Below are 23,678 nucleotides of genomic sequence, written 5' to 3'. Positions count from 1 at the left end.
TTATTCTTCCATTGAGGCTTCAGCACTTAGCATAGTATCTGACAGTAAAATCTCAGGGCATCTGGCTGGCTTAGTTGGTAGAGTATGTGACTCTTGATTTTTGGGTTGTGAGTTTGAGTACCACATTGAAGGTTGAGTTTACTTAAAAAAAAAAAAGAAAAATTTCAGTAAGTCGTTGCTGAATTATAATGTATAACAATGACATTTTGGAAGTAGAATTCAGATCTAACTCAAGTCAAATGATTTTTTTAAAGTTCTATCATTTAGCTTATTATCAGAATTATAGAAACTACTAGAAAGGTAATGATAGACAAGTAACTTCTAAAATGGGTAGCCACTTTTAGTTCATGTCAACACTCTTCACTCTTAAAAATCATCTCAATATATTGGGGCACCAGGGTGGCTCAGTGGGTAGTGGGTTGAATATTCAACTCTTGATCTCCACTCAAGTCTTGATCACACAGTCATGAGTTTGGGCCCTCTATTGGGCTCCATGCTGGCTCTGAAGCCTACTTAAAAAAAATCACCTCAATGTACTGAATGGGTATAATTTTTAAAATGTGTGTAATTCAATTTATAAACCTGAAAGTCTACAGGCATTTTTGGGAAGCTTTTTAGCCCCTTTATTAGAAACTTATCTTCTCTATATAGAGGAAGAAATCTTTGTTTTGCAATCTAAAAGAGTTCTTGAATAAATTCTTTATTCTTCAGCCAGTACTGGCCAATTCATAATGCTAGAAGTGTATCTTGCTTTAAGAAAATTACGTAAAACATAAATTATGAGATATTTCTTCTCTTTATAATACAACATGGCAGTCTTTTAAATCATGAATTCCTCTAGTATATATTGCAAATGATTTAAATTTTCTGATTAAAGCACAAAGTTTTCAACATTACCATCACTGTTGTGTCAGTCAAGGTACATCTATCTTTTAGCCCTTACATCTAATTTTTAACACTATTTTATTTTCTTTTTTTTTTTTTTTTTTTTTTTTTACTATTTTACTTTCTTAAAAGTGATTTTAAACTATTTGTTTTGTTTAAGCAACTCTTGTTTTGCATCTTACTTAGTCTACCCCCAAAACTAGTCATCTCTGTAAATTCCCCTGATTTTTCAGGCTTTGTCTCCCCTCCTCACCTTGGGCAGTTCTGAAAAGGTATTATAGTTCCCAGTTTGTTTTTTTTTATATACTTATGTATAGAAGCAGTTGCATCCTGATAATTATATTTAAGATGTTTAATATCTGCCTGCCTATAGTTATCTTAAGAATTCTCTTTAAATAATGGCATTTTAATTTACTACCCCATAAAACATTTCCCAGGCATTTAAAAAATACTCCGGGTGCCTGGCTGGCTCAGTTGGTGACTTTTAATCTCAGGGTTGTGAGTTCGAGCCCCACATTGAGTATAGAGGTCACTTAAAAATAAAATCTTTTAAAAAGTTTTTTTCTTTTAATAAAAAATATTCTTCTCATACGTGGAATTTCAGCTGTTAATTTCTCTGTCGTTTCATTAGTTGGCACCATTTATAAATAGATAAACCATTTGTGGCTAATAATGAACAAAGGCAGTTAATATTTTTTACATTTTTATCTAACATTTCTGGAGAACTTTTATATCATTTTGATGAAAACCTTTTGATCTGTTAGGTATCATAGACACCTTTGAGAATCTGATTAAAGCTATCCATTCCCCAGAAAAATACATATGGGTACATCCACCTACTCCACCTCTGAGGTAGCCACTGTTAACTCTGTGGTACATCTTCTGTTTTTTTTTTTCTTCTGTTCTTTTTATATATATTTATGTGTACACACACACACACACACACACACTGTCCCTTTCTCTTTAACATAAATTGGGTCATCTACATATTGTTTCATAGTTTTTCCACATAGATGTCTGTGAGGTATTTTTTTTCTAAGCCGTTATATCTCACTAATTTTAATGCCTACAAAGTACTTTATAGCATACATTATTTTCCTTAGTGATAGAAATTTAGGTTAGTGTTTCTTATGGATGAAATTACATTTCATTTAATAAGATTTTCAAAAATGCTTTTACAAGTGTTTTGATGTGGGATATTTATTTTCAACAGTTGACACACACTTAACATAACTGCCTAAGGTCAGCAGTACAAACTGACAGCCTGTGAGTATAATAGCCATGGACATATTTTGTTTTACCTGTCGATTTCACACAGAACCTGCTCTTTGAAAAACAGAGTAGGCAGTCCTGAGCCCAAATTACCATGTTTTCAATATATGGAATTCAAGTCATAGCTATGCTTTTTTTTTTTTTTTTTTTTTTTTTTTTAAATGGTAGACATGGGCGGGGGAGAGAGAGAGAGAGAGAGAGGCAGAGACACAGGCAGAAGGATAAGCAGGCTCCATGCCGGGAGCCCAATGTGGGACTCAATCCCGGGACTCCAGGATCACGCCCTGGGCCAAAGGCAGGCACCAAACCGCTGAGCCACCCAGGGATTCCCCATAGCTATGCTTTTTATCTGGGAATATGCCCTTCCTTAGATGGCACCAGCAGGCCCACTTCACTCATTATTCTTCTGACCCTGTACAATTGGAATTTGTTATTCCCCATAGCCTGCATGAAAGGAACATTTAATATACAAGATTGTTCCTTAAACTCAATTTGTTATTTACCATTATTTATAAAGGAAGAGAAGAAAGGGGGAAAAAAATGCACTTGTTAGACCAAGACAGAAATAACTTTTATAAAAACACAACCAGAGAGTATCATGATTAGTATTTATTAAATGGGATTCTGCTTATCTGAATATTGGTTTGTTAGCAATTATGACCTACTCTTTCTAAATCCTATTTTTAGCTGTAAAATCCAGTCACTTGGATTATTTCAAGACTTGCCTTTTGGTGAATATATCAAACTCATATTTGATATGTTTACATTTAACTTTTTCAAAGAAATTCTAATTTAGAACTGTCATAAGATAATTTACCTCAGTCCCTGTTCATACTAGCTCACCATGCCTTCTCCTATGCCTGAGTACCTGAATGTGCACTACATTGGGGAGTCTGCCTCCAGGCTGCTGTTCTTATCAATGCACTGGGCACTTTCGATTCCTTCCTTCCAGGCTCTAGGGTAAGTGTTTTGAAGTCCTTGAGTATAAATGTGATTTTTTTATAGCACAAATGTACGCTAAGCAAGCACTTTTATTTTGGATGGATTTGCATTAAAGGAAAAAATGGTATGACATTATTAAGTTTTGTTATTTATTTGACAAATTATGGCAGTATTTTCTTATATTATCTTTATGTGGGAAGAGTATCCATGTTACATAATTTGACTGAGTTAATAATTCAAATGGAATATATGCAGTGGAGCTGATAAGTCATGGCCAGCATTTATAGTAGGCTATCTTTGATCTGAGGATAGGGAGGCTGTAGGTATGTCCTGGGGTTAAAGGAGCTGAAACTGGCATACAGTGAATGTTTCAAAATAGAAACAATGGTTTTCCGGTCTATGGTTACAAAAAGTGGAGAAGGGGGAAAAATTATCAACCCCATAGTAACACTGTGATAATTTGGAAATACCTACCACTAAGGAGTACATGAGTAATCTGTATTACATCTGTATTACCTGAAGGTTGCCAAATTTATTTAGATTGTGTTAAAGTAACTTGTATGAAGGGGCAAAGAGGTGATGGAAAAAGTTAAGCCCATAGTTAGAAAAGTATTTTTCTAGTCAGAGGGCCCTATTCACCAATATGATTTCATAAATAAGCATAAATTTCAATATGCTTTCATATGCTGTACATCTGTTCTCCCGTTTGCCAGATAAGAGTGATAACTGCCCATCCTTTATTCTCACAGAATATTTTATAATAGGAATAAGAAATAAATCTCAATCATGACCTTGAAAAGCCTACATAGGGGCACCTGGGTGGATCAGTCTGTTAAGCATCTGACTTGATCTCAGCACAGGTCTTGCTTGATCCTCAGGGTCATGAGTTCGAGCCCCACGTTGGGCTCTTGCTGGGCTCTTGCTGGGTTTTAGCCTACTTTTAAAAAAAGTCACACATAGAACCCCACTGTCATTGGTTTATAATTTGGTGTTGGGTGTACTATGCATTAAATCACATACTTAACTAATATAATTGCATAGATTGAAAGCCTGATTTAGAATGGTTAACCTTTAGAACTATTATTGTTAGCCTTTTCTCTCAAAATAACATTTAGTTTTCAGAATTTCTCCAGGCTGCTTTTTTTAACAAAAAAATTAAAATATATAAATTTACATATTCACAATTTATATTAAAGGATTAGGTTTAATTAGTTCCCTATACTTGTAACTGGAGTACTTTTGTGTTGAAATGTAGCCAGGTGCCATTTTTTTATAACAGGCTATCAATTATTATTTAAAAAACCAAAAGGGAGTGCTTTGAACTCTTTAAATTATTATATAACACTATTGATCTTAAGTACTTCTATTAAATTAAGTGTAATTATTATATGGAAACATTCTCCAAATGTTAAAGAAACCAAAAATAAAGCCTGAGGTTTACAGTTACATTACAGTTTTACAGTGGCAGCCACATTTCCCTCTGATCTGTACTGAAAATTGGTTTTAATGTAACAGCTACAGGAGTCTTTGCAATTAGAATTAACCATTGGTGCATGTGAGACTATTAATCGATACATAAACTCTTATGGTCCCCATCTAGATCATTTGTAGTTTGAATTAATCAGATGGAAGAGGACTAAGTATTGATGATGGGAAATTCTGTTGTGTGGTAATAACAGCTATTCTGAATCTCCTAGAAACTGACACTGGTTGCATTTTTGTCCCTAGGCACAAAACTTGAGAACAAAGCCCTAATGTTACAGAGAGAAACAGATAAGCAACATTAATCATTTTCTAAAAGTCAAGTTTGGTTTGATTACTTACTTGAATGGAGGGGAACAGTACCTTTAAGAACCTTTCAAAAAAAAAAAAAAAAAAGAACCTTTCAAACAATGGATGGTTAATACTGTTTGTATTGTACAGTCCTTTGTGTTCTACAAGGATATTACTTTTTAAGATTTGTCGTTTCAATACTTACAGGAATTCAGCTGTTTTTCACTTCTACCTGCATAATTTATGTGACTGCACAGTAGTAGGTTCAGTTATGGGTATTTGGCATGATTTGTCAGCAGTCCTCTACCTAGATTCTTGTAATATAACCAAAAGTTCTAAAGTAGCACTATTTGCTACAGAAAACTTTATTTCTTGAGTAATTTAAGAAACTTTCCATAAATACTAAACCTGAAGGATATATCTTTTAAAATCCCACTGAGACAAAATAATGTTTACTATAGACATGGGTTGAAAACAAGCTCTAATGCCTTATCACTGACTACTTTTCCAATGCCTTCTTTTCAAACAGATGCTGCTAGGTAAAGTATAATGCCTTGGGTTTATTTGCATAGAAGACAAATGGTTAGGGTATCCCCAGGGATAAGTGACTTTCCAAAGTCACATTACTTTATCAGATAAATAGTATAAACAATTATCTGATCCCTAATTATGAGTATTATGTACATATTTTAAAGAACTTAACAATATAGAAGAATAGAGAAGAATACATATAGCTATTTGTAAAAGAAGTTGACATATTTACTGTTATGCAACCTAATGCCTTTATTAAATAACACTGGCATTCCTTTCAGCATACCTAACTGGTACTTCAATGACACCTATTTATTAGCAACTTTGGCTTTTCAAAGGAAAGATGTTTTGAAATTAGATAGTATAATGTGATTACAATAGTTTTTTTTGTTTTTGTTTTTGTTATAAAGATTTTATTTATTTATTCATGAAAGACACAGGGAGAGGCAGAGACATAGGCAAAGAGAGAAGCAGACTCCTCGCAGGGAGCCCAATATGGGCGGGACTTGATCCCAGGACCCCAGGGTCACTCCCGGAGCAAAAGGCAGCCGCTCAACCACTAAGCCACCCAGGCGTCCAAGTTATTTGTTTTTAACAGAAAAAAGTTGATAGCAAACATGCTCTTACTGTCACAGAATATTAGCTGTAAATAGGGATTCTCTACTAAGAAATTGGACTTTAGCATTTTATTTGCTAAAATTTTAATGATTTATACAAAAGCATAGATTTTGAACCGCTGGATTCAAATTCCGGATTTATTCATCTGTGAGCTTTGCTACTTAACTAAGCTCTGTTTCTACGTTTATGAATTAAGAGCAGAAATGCTTTCTTGCTGGTGAGGCTACATAGCTGAGATGTTGAGTGTATATCACCTTATCTAGTGCTGCTACAAACTAGATTATCAGTGCTTGTTTTCCTTCACTCTCTTAGGAATCTTCTTTTTAAAAAGGACTTGCTGTTTTCCTTTCCTTCAAATGTTCAGACATTTGAACAGCATAGCTAGCTGTACTACAAGGATATTTGAGGTTTTGTTTTGGATGAAGATATAGATATAGTTATCTTTCTGTAATTAATCTCCATATTTAGTTCTTTCAGTGTTCCTTTGGAAACAAAATAGTATGATGGCTTATTCCTCATTTGCCACTTTTCATCATTTTTCTTTTGAGGTACTCATAACAATTTTGGTGTTCCTCATCCTCTGCACGGTTACTCCTTAACCTTTTCTCTGAGCTTTCTACAACAAAGTCAGAGTACTTTCTTTACTACGAGGAGTAGTAGCACAGACCAGAAAGAGCTTTTTTGTTGTTGTTGTTGTTGTCGTCGTTGTTTTTTAATCAGTTAGCTCTGTTCCTTTTCTTGTCCTGTGTCCACTAATTACCTTGGTTAGCTGATTCCTCCTTAAAACTTAAGAATCTCTCACTTACTCTCTCTCAAATAAATAAATAAATAAAATCTTTAAAAAATAAATGTCGTAGTATAGAAATATAAAGTAAAACTTCATCCTCCAGGGGTAACTAACCCCACTAATTAACAATTTGGTGTCCTCCTACCAGGCCTTTTCAGTTCCCTATTTTAGCAATCCAATATACAGTTGCATATCCTATTCTTTGTCTTTCTCTTTACAGTTGGATTTCTTCTTATGTCAACACATGTAAATTTATTCTTCTTAACGGTTACTTAGTATTCTTTTTTACAGGATCTACTATTGATTTACTCATCCTTCATTAGTAGACATTTGGGTTCTTGTTAATTTTCTTTGTTACTCTATCCAGTGCTGCAGTACTTACTGTAAATATAATATATAATTTACCTACTTTGTGTATTTCTATAAAATAGGTTCTTATAAGTGGAATTGCTGAGTCTAACAGAGTGTATGTTCTAGTTTTTAGATAGATAGGGACTATTAAATTGTCTTCCAAAAAGATGTTGAGTCAGTTAACATCAGCAGTGCTTATATGAGAATGAATGCATATTTCCTCAATTCTGATTTCAGGGGATCCCTGGGTGGCTCAGCGGTTTGGCACCTGCCTTTGGCCCAGGGCGCGATCCTGGAGTCCCAGGATCGAGTCCCACATCGGGCTCCCGGCATGGAGCCTGCTTCTCCCTCCTTCTGTGTCTCTGCCTCTCTCTCTCTCTATCATAAATAAATAAATCTTTTTTTTTAAAAATTCTGATTTTAGCTGTCTTTTCTGATACATGAAAATAGTATCTTGTTCTCTTTTCTTTGATTTTAAGATTTAAATTTTACATCATTTTTTAATTTGGAGATTTGAAAATACTGATTTTTTTTTCATTTAAAACTTCACTTTCAAATAGATTTTGATTGCCATAAGAAATTAGCAATACCCTAGATCTTTTTAAGTTTTTCCCATCTTTCTCTACTCAGATGTCAGCCCCTCAGACAGGCCTTCTCTAGCCCCCTTACCTGAACACTCCCCCCCCCCCATTTTTAATACATCGCCCTACTTTATAGTAATGTAGAATTTTATTACCTGAAGGTAACTTAATGTATATATAACCATTTGCATGTGTGTATAATATTTATATAAAATATTTGAAATGGTATTTTTTATGTTTACCTTCTGTGTCATGGAGGCAGACTTAATCCTTCCTGTTTATTGCTATTTCTCCAGTGCCTTGAATAATGCCTGGCATATACTTTATGTCATCCTCTATTTACATAATTCTTATATCTCATAATAACTCTGAGCAGGGTATAGGACATACAGTTTCTCTTCATTTTATACAGCTGAGCAGCTGAGACCTGGGAAGCTTATTAGCCAGATTTCAAATGGATAATCAGTGGATGATCTAGGTTTTAAAACCCTGGTTGACTTATATTCTAGTATTTTTTCTACTCTCTCATGCTCTTGAGATTTCTTATTCAGAAGTTCAGGAGAGGGACCTTTCTTATTTTTATTACTCCTAGCAAAATCCTCAGTATGTCATGTTATAGGGATACCAGTATCACATCTGAAACATAACTTAGAGAATAAACCATTTCTCCCAGGAAATCATTTGCTTATCTATCATCAATTCATTCCAATTACCTTTTCTTTAAAAAACATTAGCCTTCATTTAAAGCAGGAAAAAACTTGGGAAAGTTTTTAATGTATGCTTTTGCTTTTAATATTGTTTAAAATAATCTTTATTCCATCTGTTTCCATGAAATGTAGAATTAAAGCCCCAATTTTTAGTCCCAAATTCTACCTGCAGCTGTTTTTGTTTTGCTTTTGAAGGTTTATTTATTTATTTTAGGGAGTACACGCAAGTGGGAGAGGCAGAGGGAGAGGGAGAGAATCTCAAGCAGACTCCACACTGAGCACAGAGCCCAACAAAGGGCTCAGTCTTATAACCCTGAGATCACAACCTGAGCTTACACCAAGAGTCAGACACTAAACTGACTGTGCCAGCCAGGTGCCCCTGAAAACTACCTGCAACTGTTCTTATAAACTGGCTGATTAAATAATAAGCTAGCTAACAATTAAATTTCTAAGTTTTCTTCATCGATTGCTATGTTACACAAAAGGCAATTGATCAGGTCCATGTCCAGTGATCTTTCTAGGATAATTTTAGTTCAGTAATATTTTTATTTTTTTTTTATTTTTTTATTTTTTTTTTTAATTTTTTTTTTTTTTATTTATGATAGTCACAGAGAGAGAGAGAGAGAGGCGGACACACAGGCAGAGGGAGAAGCAGGCTCCATGCAACGGGAGCCCGATGCGGGATTCGATCCCGGGTCTCCAGGATCGCGCCCTGGGCCAAAGGCAGGCGCCAAACCGCTGCGCCACCCAGGGATCCCCAGTTCAGTAATATTTTTAAATAAAAGAGTCAGTTGTAAAATTTATAAAATACATGTTAATATCTGATACATGTTTGTTGTGTTTTGTTCTAATAGGCAAGAAAATAGCATATCATTGGTGAAAGCTTATTGGAATGAACTTTTTACTCTTGGTCTTGCCCAGTGCTGGCAAGTGATGAATGTGGCAACTATATTAGCAACATTTGTCAATTGTCTTCACAGTAGCCTTCAACAGGGTAAGGAACATTTTATATTTTCTTTTTCCAGGCTATCAGAGGAGGGGGGGCGTCAGTTCTACAAACTATATTATCATTAAAATCAGATAGCTAATTAATGTTTTAGATACCAACAGCCTTTTTACTAGAGGTAACTTTTACATTTTGATGAATTCATCCATTAGTCACCTAAAAATATTTTCAAAAGAGCATAACAAAACTGAAAAAATTATATTTTTAAGTCTGACAGGCTGCTTCTGACTAAGCCTTGTGATTTTTTTGCATACTTGAACATAGGTACCAAAGAATCCAGGGTTAGCTTACATAGAGGTGATCAGATATTTTTAAATACATACTTCCCACCAATTTTCAAACTTTTTTTTACTATAGTCCTTTGAATCCCAACATAGGCTGTTTTTGTTTTTTTTTTTTTTTTTAATCAGTTCATTGGGATGTATTCTCTTGTGTAAATAGTACTGAAGAGTCACAGAATAGTCTACTCTTTTATCTTTTCTTGATGCCATGGTAATTACGGCTTTATTTGAAGAAACAGGGAATCATTGATTTATAAATGTTTAACTTTAAATTGGCTTGTGACTAACCATGAGCATGTCCCATCCTCAAATGGGAAGAACTGCTTTTTGAATTTAGGAATAATTTCCAAATTGGGAATTATGTTTTATTTCCTTAGCATGTCTCATTTCTCATTGTTTTACATTATTTTTAAATCATCTGCTTCCACTTCCTGTTTGAGGGCAGAGAAGTCATTAAGATGATTGATTAACCGCATCATTAACAGTAGATATGCTAGAATTAACACTATTCCATCTTATTTATGGACTCCTAGTCTTGATTCATTTATCATGAATTTGTAAAGGATTATAAATAGCCTACTTCACTAAAGCTATAGTTGGCTAATCAGATGTATTTTAAACGTAAACACAATAAAATTTTTTATGAAACTTTATTATATCAACTTTTCTTTGGTCTTGGCAGTGTTTTTTACTAAGTATTTGTTTTTATTTTAGTAGTATTAGTAACTTTAAAACATCAAGGTGCTTTTGCTCATTTTTTCAACCAATTATAAACTTAAATAAAATCTTGTTATCGAAATTTGGGTCTTTTGTAGGCCAGTTTTTCAGGAGGTTATCTTTACAGCTTATCTTCTCAAAGGTGTATCTTGAAACACTAAATTTGCTGGGATTTTGTTTTGTTTTGCTAACAGCTTGTTTTTTTTGTTTGTTTTTTGTTTGTTTTTGCTTGAATGAGCAATGGCTGAAGATCACTAATTAGTTTCATCTTTACTTGCAGAGATATTTAATTTTAAACACTGACAGGTTGGTTATATTCAAAGCTAGAAATTAATGAGAAGGAATTACTTGGTTAAAAAATTTTAGCCAAAAACTAGAAGTTGTCATTTATTTATTTGTTTTTAAAGATAAAATGTCAACAGAAAGAAGAAAATTATTGATGGAGCACATCTTTAAGCTACAGGAGTTCTGTAACAGCATGGTTAAACTCTGCATTGATGGATATGAATATGCCTACCTGAAGGCAATAGTACTCTTCAGTCCAGGTACATAAATATTTACTTCTTTTTTAAAATATAGTATTTGTGGGACACCGAGGTGGCTCAGGTTGCTAAGCGTCTACCCTCAGCTCAGGTCATGATCTCAGGTCCTGGGATCAAGCCCCACATTGGGCTCCTTGCTTAGTGGGGAATCTGCTTTTCCCTCTGCCCTTTCCCTTCCTTGTGCCCTCTAATGCTCGCTCGCTCTCTTAAATAAATAAATACAGTCTTGTAACACATAGTATTTGAGGGCGTGGAGAAATCAAAATATCATACATTGCTGGTGGGGATGTGAAATGATGCAGTTAAAGTGGAAACAGCCCAAGTGTCCATCAACAAATGAATAAACCAGATGTAGTATCCACATACAGGGGAGAATCAGTCAGCCATTAAAAGGAATGAAATTGGGATCCCTGGGTGGCGCAGCGGTTTGGCGCCTGCCTTTGGCCCAGGGCACGATCCTGGAGACCCGGGATCGAATCCCACATCGGGCTCCGGGTGCATGGAGCCTGCTTCTCCCTCTGCCTATGTCTCTGCCCCTCTCTCTCTCTCTGTGTGACTATCATAAATAAATTTTTTAAAAAAATTTTTTTAAAAAAGGAATGAAATTCTGATACATGCTACACCATGGTTGAAAACAGTACAGTAAGTGGAAGAAGTGAGTCACAAAAGACCACATTTTATATGATTCCATTTATATGAAATGTCTAGAATGGGTAAATCTGTAGAGACAGAAAATAGATTCGTAGCTACCAGGGATTAAGGGGTGGGGGTGCATAGAAAGTGACTCCTAATGGACGGAGAGTTTCTCTTGGGGTGACAAACATGTTATAAAATTCAAGTCATAAAGACAGTTGCTGCACAACTCTGGATATACTAAAAACTATTGAATTACACACTTTAAATCAGTGGATTTTATGGATGGTAGGCATTTATCTAAGTACGAAAAGGAAAGAAATCATTCAAATGACATAATTATGTCCACAACAACATTTGAGTTCTTAGGCATATTTTGGTAGGCATCATTAGAAGGCAAAGGTGAGTATTGGTTTGTTAATGGGTTAAACTTAGAACCTCTTATTAGAGTTACCAACAGAAAAATGTCTCTTATTTTCCTGCCAGTTTCTAGCATTCACATAGTAAAATGACAGTTCAATGATCAATTTATGAATAAGAAAAATTTATTCTTTCAGATCCTATATTTTTTATTTTGGTATGTATTTCTATTCTGTACATGATATAAAATTACCTAAGGAAACTTGCATCTTAAACTCAGTGATACCAGTATGACAAAGCTTTTTTTTTTCCTGTTTCTTACAGTATTTCATGTAAATTAATAACATGTACTTCCATTTTAATCACAGCCAATTTGCCACCTTCATTTTCTTTAAAATTGAAAGAACGAAAAAATAAAATAAAATAAAATTGAAAGAACATAAATTTGATTTAATGCAATTTTATTAGATATTACCAATATTTTCTATTTAATTTTTATTCTCGTTAGAACAGTTTCCCATGTTTTTCAATATTGCCTAAGTTCTCTTACTATTCCCATTTTTGTGAAATTTTATAGTAACTATTGAAATGTTTATATAGTTTCCTCTTTCTGCATTATAGTTTTTCTGATAGAGATACTGTGCATTGTTTGATAATTTCAGACGTATATTTTTACCTAGCAGTGATCCTAACAATGATGAGGTGGTTCTTATGAAAAAAAAAAATAGCATAGAATATAATCTGCAAATATTTCATTGGATTAAAGTGCTTCTTTTTTTTTTTTTTTTTTAAGTGCTTCTTTAACGAAGCTCATTTTATTTTTTTGTTCCTGTTGAAGCAAAATGATCAAACTCCCTTCCATGGCTTTTGGAATAGAGAAAACTATTTTAGTAGAAACCAGTGATGTCATTTATGTTTTAGAAAATGTATATGAAACAAAATAGTTTTAAGGGTATAAAGTACAGGGGCACCTGGGTGGCTCAGTCAGTTAAGCTTCTGCCTTCTGCTCAGGTCACAATCCCAAGTTCCTGGGATAGAGCCCCATAGCTGAGCTCCCTGCTCAGCGGGGAGTCAGCTTCACCCTCTCCTTATGCCCCTCCCCTTGATTATTCTCTCTCTCTTTCTCTCTCTCAAATAAATAAAATCTTTAAATAAATAACTTTTTTAAAAAGGGTTTAAAGGGCAGCCCGGGTGGCTCAGCAGTTTAGTGCCACCTTCACCCCAGGGCCTGATCACGGGTCTCCAGGATCAGGTTTCCTGGAGACCCAGGATTGAGTCCCGTGTCAGCCTCCCTACATGGAGCCTGCTTCTCCCTCTGCCTGTGTCTCTGCCTCTTTCTCTCTCTGTCTCTCGTTCTCTCTCTCTCTGTATCTCTCATGAATAAATAAAATCTTTAATTTTAAAAAAAAAAAGGGGTTTAAAATACAGTGTCTGGCGTTTAGTAGGTGAATTACTAAATATGTTTGTGGAGTGAGAGAACCATGCATAAGATAGTGCTTTTTTTTTTTTTTATCATACTTCCCACCCCCTCTATCTCACCTCTCCTTATTAAATGAGATTCAGAACTAGGGTAACATACATTCTTTAATGTTTCAGATCATCCAGGTCTAGAGAACATGGAACAAATAGAAAAATTTCAAGAAAAGGCATATGTGGAATTCCAAGATTATATAACCAAAACATATCCTGATGACACCTACAGGTATCTAAAGGTTAAATACTATCTAATTAAATCCATCTTAAAACTTTTTGTGAATCTATTACTTCATTATTTTCCATTCTAAGAGTAAATCAGTGTTTTTAGTCAGCAGACCTTTGAAATAGTTAATGCTACTAAAAGCAGAAGTGAAAAAAAATAAAAATAAAAAAAATAAAACAAAATAAAAGCAGAAGTGCATTGTTGTAGGTGATTTACAGGTAGTATTTCTTGGCATTTCTTACAATTTATAGGAGACTTGAGCAGAGAAAGCCTAGCTTGCTCAAGGTTGCACACCCGTAGCAGGCCTACCTGGGAACTCCGGTTGCCTGACTCTAGTGCCCAAACTCTGTTTTCTTCAGATGAAGTAAAGGATGTTAGTGAAAGGGAAAAAAACAGGAATGAATGAATAAAAACACCATTTGACTATTTTATAAATAATTTAGGAATTTGGTTTATGGTATTTCTACCAAGGTATTTCTTGAATACCAAGGTATTCCCTTGAAAAGAAATTTTTTTATAAGATCAAACTTAATTTTTGAAGAGGGATGGTATTGGAGAGTAGGTAAGCACATGGCTGTCACAGCCAGAAGACCAGGGCTTGACTCCTGACCCAGTCACTCACTCACTATATGTATGACCTTAGACAAGTTATTCAACTTCTGTGTTTCAGTTTCTTTATCTGTAAAATGTAGATAATAGTACCCACAATTCGTGCAATGATTAAATCAGTTAATGTATGTAAATAGCTTGGGACAGTGCCTATTGTATAGTGTATTATATTGCATATCATGTAACATATGTACGATATAAGGGCTATATAAATGTGTTTACTATTATTAATTTAACATGCTTCATATTAATAAAAGAATGTTTTACATAAAATAATTTTTTACAGATACTACATAGTAGGTTTATAAGCCAGTTCCATCATGAAAACCATCCTTAGTTTACCTAACCAGTTTTCCTACCAGTCTTATTGCTGCAGCTCAGGTGGTAGAACAGACAAGAATTGGGTAGTTTGAGGAGAGTAGTGGCTACAAGAAAGTAACTTAATCCTCTTTTCAGTTGGTCTCAGATGTTAGAGTGCAAGGCCTTAGAATACAGGAGGGTTACACATACCCAAGCTTTTTGGAAAGTTAGATTTTTTATTGTTGGTTTTGTTATGATTGTTCTCAGTTTTTAAAGTTTGAAAGTTGTTTTATATCTCAATGTACAAATGTAGTATTTAAATTTTTCCTCCTTGACATACAGCTGGTTTGCTGACCTCAGTTCCATTAGGATCCACATACTTCGACTGATCTCTGGAATTCTCTCAGTTTCTTATATTCTGATTTGTTTAAAAATAATAAATTATCTTTGGATAGCAGTTTTCAACCTATACCTTATGCAATGTATGGTTTTGCCTTTAAAATACTCAGTAGCATAGAAACTGGTAGGAATCATTTCATTGATCTTTACCACAACACAGAGAAATCAGGAGTAAGTGGCTAACACTCATTCACATAAGTAGGGAGGTCGTTGAATTAAGATTTGAACCAGTGTCTTGATTTGTATTCTGTGCTCTTCCCAGTAATAACTACTGCCTGTTTTACCATTTCCATTTGTTTTTTGATAACCATTGAGCCCCATGTGTCTTGATAACACAAAACATTGCTGTTCTTACAACCTCAACTGAGTCTCTAAGCCATTCTTAAGTATATAATTTGATCTCTGCTTTAATAACTTAGTTCCATGGTGGGGCACTTGGGTGGCTCAGCCGATTGTGTCCAACTCTTGATTTCAGCTCAGGTCGTGATCTCAGGGTCATGAGATCAGCCCTCTGTCAGGCTCTGCACTCATTGGGGAGTCTGCTTGAGATTTTCTCTCTCTCTCTCAAATAAATCTTTTTAAAAATAAATAAGTAACTTAGTTCCATGGCCCATATGGCCAGGCAGAGGCAACACAGTCTAGCAGCTAAGAGCAAGGCTTTCCTACAAAGTCTATCAACTGCATTTATATCCAGATGATTGTCATACCCTCTAAGGCTTGAAAATACTTAAGTTTTTATTTTAACTCTTGACAGATCTTTGTTAAACTAGACCACAACCAATATACATACAAAAATTATTCATATTTTTCTAAGTTTCTTTTTGATTTACACTCTTGTTTTTTCCTTTCCCTTCTTTTACTTTTAGGTTATCCAGATTACTACTCAGATTGCCAGCATTGAGACTGATGAATGCTACCATCACTGAAGAATTGTTTTTCAAAGGTCTCATCGGCAACGTACGAATTGACAGTGTCATCCCACATATTTTAAAAATGGAGCCTGCAGATTATAACTCACAGATAATTGGTCACAGCATTTGAAGGCTGAAATAGCACTACAAACCTTACTGTTGTTCCCCAGAACACAAGAAGATACCAAATTGAACTCATTGCTTCCAGGGTATCAGGAAATTTTGACTTTAAAGAGTAACCAAAAACCCAAGGTGTTTTTTTTTATTTTAACTTCTTAAGAATTTTTTTAAGTGACTGGCAGGTAGCAGGAATTAGAATTTCCCTTCCTGTCTTATTTAAGTAAGAAATACTATGAATTTATTCTTGGTTAAGATGACACCTTAAGCTATCACTTCTTGGCATCTAAACTAAGATCACTCATTACATTTTATCTTACAAACAAATAAATTAGTTTTTTTTTTTCCAGAATTGTGTTCTATTCATGTTTTTCATTATGAACTAGTATAAACACTTAATCTTCAGAAATCCCTAAGGAGGATTTCCTTGCATTTTTACTTTTCCATAATATAATCTGTTTGTTTTAATTACTATGTAAAAGATTATTTTATGCTCAATGGTATAATAACATTAGAACCATAGGAAATAATAATTGAATATATATTTTTTGTCTTTTGTGAATATTATGGCACCATTAGCATATAACACTCATTGCTGGCAATGAGACATAGGCCTACGTGAAATTTCAAGACTTATTTTTTAGTGTTGTATATTATTAGTTACAAGCACTTTTTATTTATGTATGTAGCAGAAAATTGTTTTTGAGAATGAGATAGGGTTCATGTTTTAATATTTTTGGTTTACTGCTGTGTTTTAAAAGTAGTAGAGACTGACCCCTAAAATGTTTCAGTATTTTAAAATAGATATTAAAATTGTTGTTCTTCCATTCCACAAAAAGCATCAGACTCCTCTCCCTCTTTTCTGACCTACATTAGAACTTCCTGACTTTTCCATGAGTTTTAGTCCTTTTCTTTTAGGTCATTAGAAATACCCAACTTATTAAATAATGGATTTATCATAGCCAATCTGTGTTTTCAAGGTGAGTTAAACTATTTTAAAGCAAATTTATAATTTTAAAAATTTAAGTTTTTTAATATGTAAAGGAATATGCACTGATGTTTCACCATAAAGGGGGGGAAAGCTGTTTTTTAACAATAGTATGAGCATCAGCTTGAAGCCTGTTGCCACGACAAAACCATTTTAGACTCCTTAGATGCCTTCCACAGTAATGTTTTCCTTAGCAAACCTGATGCTGTTAAATCTGCTGATTGTCATGATGAATTATTTTGGTATGTCTATTTGTTGATTTAAAAAAAAAAACAAAGATGGAGATTTTATTGCACTCAGAGTACATTTTTTAATAAAGATTTTTGCAATAGAAAGCTGAATTTAGGGGAGGGTGTGGATTTTACTAATTGCTACTTTATAGTAAATCAGAATTTTAAAAGTATCAACTTACAGTCTTTACCAACTTATTAAGGGAAACTTTTTTCCCTATTTAAAATGTGATTTTTTTGTCAACAGGTTTATTTATAGTTATCAAATGGGAAAAACTATATTTAGTACAAAATAATTCAAATGAAAAAAATCAGGAGGTTTATATCTTTATAAACCCAATGAAGTAAGCCAAGGATTCAGGAAAATAATTCTTTAAAATAATGTACCAGTGGTTAATTAAGATACATGTTCCTTTCAGGTATTTTTCCTGATTAAATTTGTGGTTATATTTGGAAGTGTTTTAAAACTATATTAAAATGTGACCTTCATTAAAAATGTCCATTTATTTGATTTCAGAGTCCTATTTGTTCAGTGTTTGGTCATCCATTTGTTTTGTTAAGAAGTCTCTAACAGGATTTATTAATACTTCTAGGGGGCACCTGGGTGGCTCAGTGGTTGAGTGTCTGCCTTTGGCTCCGGATATGATCCCAGAGTTCTGGGATCAAGTCCTGCATGGGGCTCTCCACAGGGAGCCTGCTTCTCCCTCTACTTATGTCTCTGCCTCTCCCCTCTGTGTCTCTCATGAATAAATAAATAAAATCTAATAAAATAATAAAATCTAGGAAGGGAAATGCATGGAAAACATTTCCATATCAAATATTTCAGGATTATTTACAATTCCCTTTGAAGACTTTCCACTAAAACTGCAGACTATTATTTTGTCTCTCTCCTGAAATTTTAGTAAAATAACAGTAAAGTGTAGCCACACAATGATAAATCAAACAGGAAGCAAGAAATCAAAGCATAAGAGAATTCAATAAATTCTTGGAAAACAAAATGCAAGTAGAGAAAGACTGACTTATTAGCAGAGCCAGAACCAAGGAAGCTCTAATCTGAGTGCCTGCAAAAGGCAGTTCAATGAGATAGGCTGGTATCCAGAAAAGATGCTCTTTACCTAGAGAGATTGGTGCTCTTATTCAGAAATGATACTTGGGACATTAAAAAGATTGGTTGCAAGTCTCTGTACAAAATCATTGAATTATCTTTTTTCTGCCCTTACTTAAGTACTTAAGTCAGGTGACCACTTTTTTTCCTTCCACCTTTTTGAGCAGGAGGCCAGAGGTTAATTCTCTTGAGCCACTCAAGTGGAAGATCAGATTTAACAGGGTACCAGGAATAACAGAAAGCCTGGGTTAAATATATATAGGCTTAAAAATATGGATTAAGTGAAAATACGTATTCTGAATGTGGGTTCCCTAATCATGTTCCCACAATGCTGGCCATGGGTATAACCTCTATCAGAGTTGTTTTCTTCAGAGAAATTAATTGGCCTTAGAGAAAAGATTGCAGATACTCAACTTTTGGTTGTATCTTGGTGAAAAGCCTGCTTGCCACTTCATCATTCTTCAGTGAAGCCCACTAATTTTGAGTCACATGTATACATGGGGTAGACACTTTATTCCCTACCATTAAATATGAATTTAGAGCCAGGATCAACAGATAATTGCAGAAAATCTCCAGTACATTAAGAAGTCAGACACTGTTAGGGCTGAGGGGAGGCAAAGAAATACAATCCAGGCATCAGAAAAATATCCACCCCAAAGGTAATATTTTGAAAGAAAGTAGATGTTGTATCCAGTAAATGAGAAAAGATGCTTTGGGGGTGTCTGGTGTTTTTTGTTGTTGTTTTCAAAGCTTTATTTAAATTCTAGTACAATATTGGTTTCAGGAGTAGAATTCAGTGGTTCATCAATTATGTACAAAACAGTGCTCATCATGAAAAGTACCCATCTCCCATCTAGCACATCCCCCACCCACCTCCCTCCATCACCTCTCAGTTTCTCAGTTTCTTCTCTACCATTAAGAGCCTTTTTTTTTCCATTAAGAGTCTTTTATGGTTTGTTTCCCTCTCTTTTCCCCCTCCCATATGTTCATCTGTTTAGTTTCTTAAGTTCTACACATGAATGAAATCACATGGTATTTATCTCTGACTTTTTTCACTTTAGCGTAACACCATGTAGTTCCATCCACATCATTACAAAACTTTTTGAGAAAACTCCATACTGTTTTCCACAGTGGCTGCACCCGCTCACATTCCCACCAACCAGTACAAAAGGGTTCCCCTTTCTTCACATCCTTGCCAACATCTGTTGTTCCCAGTGTTGTTAGCTTTGGACATTCTGACAAGTGTGAGGTGGTGTCTCATCATGGTTTTGATTTGTATTTCCCTGATGATTGATGTTGAGCATCTTTTCATGGGTCTATTAGCTGCCTGGATGTTTTCTTTGGAAAAGTGTCTATGGATGTCTTCTGCCCATTTCTTAACTGGATTATTTGTTTTTTGGGGTGTTGTTTGATAAGTTCTTCATAAACTTTGGATACTAGCCCATTATCAGATTCGCAGATATCTTCTCCCATTCTGTTGGTTGCCTTTTAGTTTTGTTGATTCAAGTCATGTGTGAAAAAGCAGACCCCAAAGTATTCAAAAGTATGACTTAACCTGTTTATTGAAAACATAAATACAATACATCATTGAGAGGTACTTAGGTGGTGAAATTAACTTAAAAAGCAAGGGACAGGTCCCTGGCTGGCTCCATCAGAATAGCATGTGATTAGATATTGGGGTCATGAGTTCAAGCCTCATGTCAAGTGTAGAGATTACTTAAGTAGATTAAACTTTAAAAAAATAAAAACAAGGGAATTATTAGTAAGTAATTTAGAATTCTAGTTACTTCTGGAAGAGTAGGAAGGAAGAAGATACAAACGGAGGGACATACAAGGGCTTTCAAAGTATTAATGCCTTCTGTTCATTACAAATTCTCTTGCTTTGTAACAAACCACTCAAATTTAGTGGCTTAAAACATTTGTTAGTTCATGATTCTAAACTTGAGTTTGGCATGGACAGCTCTTCTGTACCCAACAGCTCAAAGGGCAGGAATTGGGATTTTTGGAATCATTCACACACATTTATCTGATAGTGGCTGCTTGCTTTGCAGAAGTGGCAATCATCTGGAAGAGCATGAAGAACCAAAAATGTTGCTGCCACTCTTGAGAAGGATGTATCTCAGCAGCCTCAGGAGAATCCCAATGTAGAGAAGAGGTTATCTTAACAAGGTTTCCTGATGGGTCTTTGTCTAATGGAGTTGTTTATAAATTGACACATAAGTTGTGAGAAGTTAAAATAATTGTAGCATTTTGGACTAAAAAGATACAGGACAGTACAAAATAGACCTTTGGACCTTCAAACTTATATGGGCTACAAGACTAAGAAAACTACTCAGCGGGGCAGCCTTGGGTGGCTCAGCGGTTTAGTGCCGCCTTCAGTCCAGGGTGTGATCCTGGACACCCAGGATCGAGTCCCACATCGGGCTCCCTGCATGGAGCCTGTTTCTCCGTCTGTGTCTCTGCCTCTCTCTCTCTCTCTCTCTCTCTCATGAATAAATAAATAACATCTTTAAAAACAAAGGCAAACTTTAAAAAGGAAAAAAAACTACTCAGCTACAGACATAGGCCCCTTTTTGTGAAAAATAAAGGGTAATTTCCATGTGGCCATTGGGCAAGGGTTAAGAGACAGAGACAGGTGGAAACCAGATAGTCTTCCAACCTAGCCTCAGGGTCCTTGTCCATTTGGGCTACTATAATAATATACCACATACAGGATGTGAAACCACTATAGAAACGTAAAGATGGATAGAAATTAAGATGAACACACTAATGCTTCAGCAAACCTTGACTTTAAACTGAACAAATTTTTCTCTTCTCATTCTTGAAGCCTCCTCCTCCCCTTCACTGTTTTTCTGTAGAACCTTCTGTTCCAGGAATTCAGTATCCATCTTGAGATCTTTGCCAACCTCAGTGTAGACTCCGATGGCCAGCACAAGCACTAGTCATGAGACCACACCCTGAAGACATGACCAAACCTGGCTGGCAGCATGTACCAGATTCCTCTCAAAATCACCCAGGGGGCGCCTGGGGAGCTCAGTCAGTTAAGCATTGGCCTTCAGCTCAGGTCATGATCAGGTCCTGGGATGGAGCCCAACCACCAGCTCCCTGCTCAGCAGGGGGCCTGTTTCTCCCTCTCCCTCTGCCCCTTCCCTCTTGTCCCTGCTTGTGCTGCCTTGCTCCCTGTATAAAAAATAAATAAAATCTTTAGAACAAAAAACAAAAAAAGCAACCAGATCCTATATTTTCGTATAAAATCTCTCAGCCTATTACCTTGGGCGAGTCTGCAATTTTGAAGGCATTAGCCTGCTGCAACCTCCTTTACCCAACAAATATGCCCGTCCTTTCTGGGCAAATGATAAAACTATCATTCCTCTTTGTCCCCAAAGTCTGTCTTTGTATTATGTTTTGGCTCAGGAGGACAGAGGTTGGTTTTTGAAAACAGGTGGCTTATAAACAACAAACTTTTGTTTCTCACAGTTCTGGAGCCTAAAAGCCCAAGATCAGGGTGCCAGTGTGGTCAAGTTCTACTGACTTCCTGACCAAAGGTTGCAGACTGCTGACTTCTGCAGGGTCCTCACATGATGGAAAGAGCTAAGGATCTCTCTAGAGTCTGTTAGAGGCACTAATTGCATTCACGAGGGCACCATCCTCATGACTTAAACACCACCTAAAGCCCCCACCTACTATTACCTTTGAGGGTTAAGATTTACATGAATTTGGGGAGGGAGGACACATTCAGACTGTAGCACTCAGAAACCAGGCATCATTGGTACATCCGGGTGGCTCAGTCGGTTAAGCGTCCAACTCAATTTTGGCTCAAGTCATGATCTCAGGGTCCTTGACTGAGCCCCACATTGAGCGCCATGCTCAGTGGAGAGTCTGCTTGAGATTCTCTCCCTCTCCCTTTGCCCCTCCCCCTGCTCACACTCGCTCGCTCTCGCTCTGCCTAAAATCTTAAAATCATTGCTTCTGTGTCACTTTATTCATTGAGACAAATACAAAGGCCTCAAATTCAGAGGAAAATATACTTATTTTTTAAGATATATTGGAGAGAGAGAGAAAGCACGTGTGTATGTACACACAAGAGTGGGGAAAGGGCAGAGGGAGAGAATCTTCAAGCAGATCCCATGCTGAGCACAAAACCCAACCTGGGGCTCAATCCCTTGATCCATCAGTGGAAACCAAGAGTCAGAGGTTTAACCCACTGAGCCACCCAGGCACCCCTAAACTATACCTTTTTTAAAGGTTTTATTCATGAGAAACAGGCAGAGACATAGGCAGAGGGAGAAGGAAGCTCCCTGAGTTGAGCCCGATGTAGGGACTCGATCCCAGGACCCCAGTATCAGGACCTGAGCCGAAGGCAGATGCTCAACCACTGCCCACCCAGGTGCTATTAAACTGTACTTCTTGATAGGAGAGTGGCAAAATTCTGTACCAGTATAGAGAACCAGAATTTTTTTGCAACCATTTTTGGAAAACAATCTGTCGCAGATTGTTGTGTGACTCAGTTGTAGACTCTTAAGATTAAATAGACACTTTTATATATGTATTTCACAAAATTTGATAGAAAATAATCCTTAAATGGAAAAAAGCTAGATGGTCTTAGACTGCCAGATTGCCACAATTCCCTGTATCTAGAAGAGGGAGAATAAGTCCTTCAGAAGTTGTCAGGACAAACTGGCCCTTTAATAGATATGTACCAATAAACTTAGTAAACTGTACTGAGAGAATGGAACATGAATATATATGTGTGTGTGTGTGCGTGTGTGTGTACAGTGTTGTCAAAGAGCTTAATCCTCATCTTCTATGTTGGGAAGTCAGATAATATCTAAAATTAGTGTAATTTAGCAAGATGTTAGTGAATACCAAGATAAGCAGCTAAAGGGTTGAAACAATTCCCTGCCTGATTTTGGGAGTTGGAAATCAGATCAGGATGCAGAACTAATATGATTCTTTTGACCAGGCACATATGTTCCATGTATTAAATTTTTTTAAAAATGGGTGAGCTAAACAGCAAATTAGATTGCTTAGAGCAGAATTAAGGTTTTGTGCAATATTTTTGTTCACATGAGCAGGGCAATATTACCTGAATGGATTCTGCTTATGCCTTTAGGTTTCTTTGGCTCTATAATAATAATCCTAGTATCAAGTTAATGACAAGCATCAGAACAGGGTACTGTGACAAAAGAGCAACAAGAGATCAAGAAAGAGTCCTTGAAATCAAATATAATAATGTTTTATTTTGCTTTTTTAAATATTTTATTTATTTATTCATGAGAGACAGAGAGAGAGGCAGAGGCACAGGCAAAGGGAGAAGCAGGCTCCAGGCAGGGA

At 35.7% G+C, this 23,678-nt stretch overlaps 1 protein-coding gene across 2 annotated transcripts in view; it reads left to right on the top strand.

Annotated features, from left to right (window-relative positions):
* Nucleotides 1-17,750, top strand: part of NR2C1 (nuclear receptor subfamily 2 group C member 1) — a 46,126-nt gene extending 28,376 nt beyond the window's left edge. For both annotated transcript variants that reach the window (XM_077845855.1, XM_077845854.1), the window contains 5 exons: nt 2,996-3,117; nt 9,302-9,441; nt 10,859-10,996; nt 13,583-13,688; nt 15,860-17,750. In XM_077845855.1, the coding sequence (XP_077701981.1) occupies nt 2,996-3,117; nt 9,302-9,441; nt 10,859-10,996; nt 13,583-13,688; nt 15,860-16,034 (681 nt within the window). In that variant the 3' untranslated portion in view covers nt 16,035-17,750. The remainder of the gene's footprint in view (nt 1-2,995; nt 3,118-9,301; nt 9,442-10,858; nt 10,997-13,582; nt 13,689-15,859) is intronic.
* Nucleotides 17,751-23,678: the final 5,928 nt, after the last annotated feature.

The sequence above is a fragment of the Canis aureus genome, chromosome 13, assembly GCF_053574225.1.
Source record: "Canis aureus isolate CA01 chromosome 13, VMU_Caureus_v.1.0, whole genome shotgun sequence".
NCBI lineage: Eukaryota > Metazoa > Chordata > Mammalia > Carnivora > Canidae > Canis > Canis aureus.
Note: the sequence above shows the minus strand (reverse complement) of the source record. Positions and strands in the feature narration are given on the sequence as shown.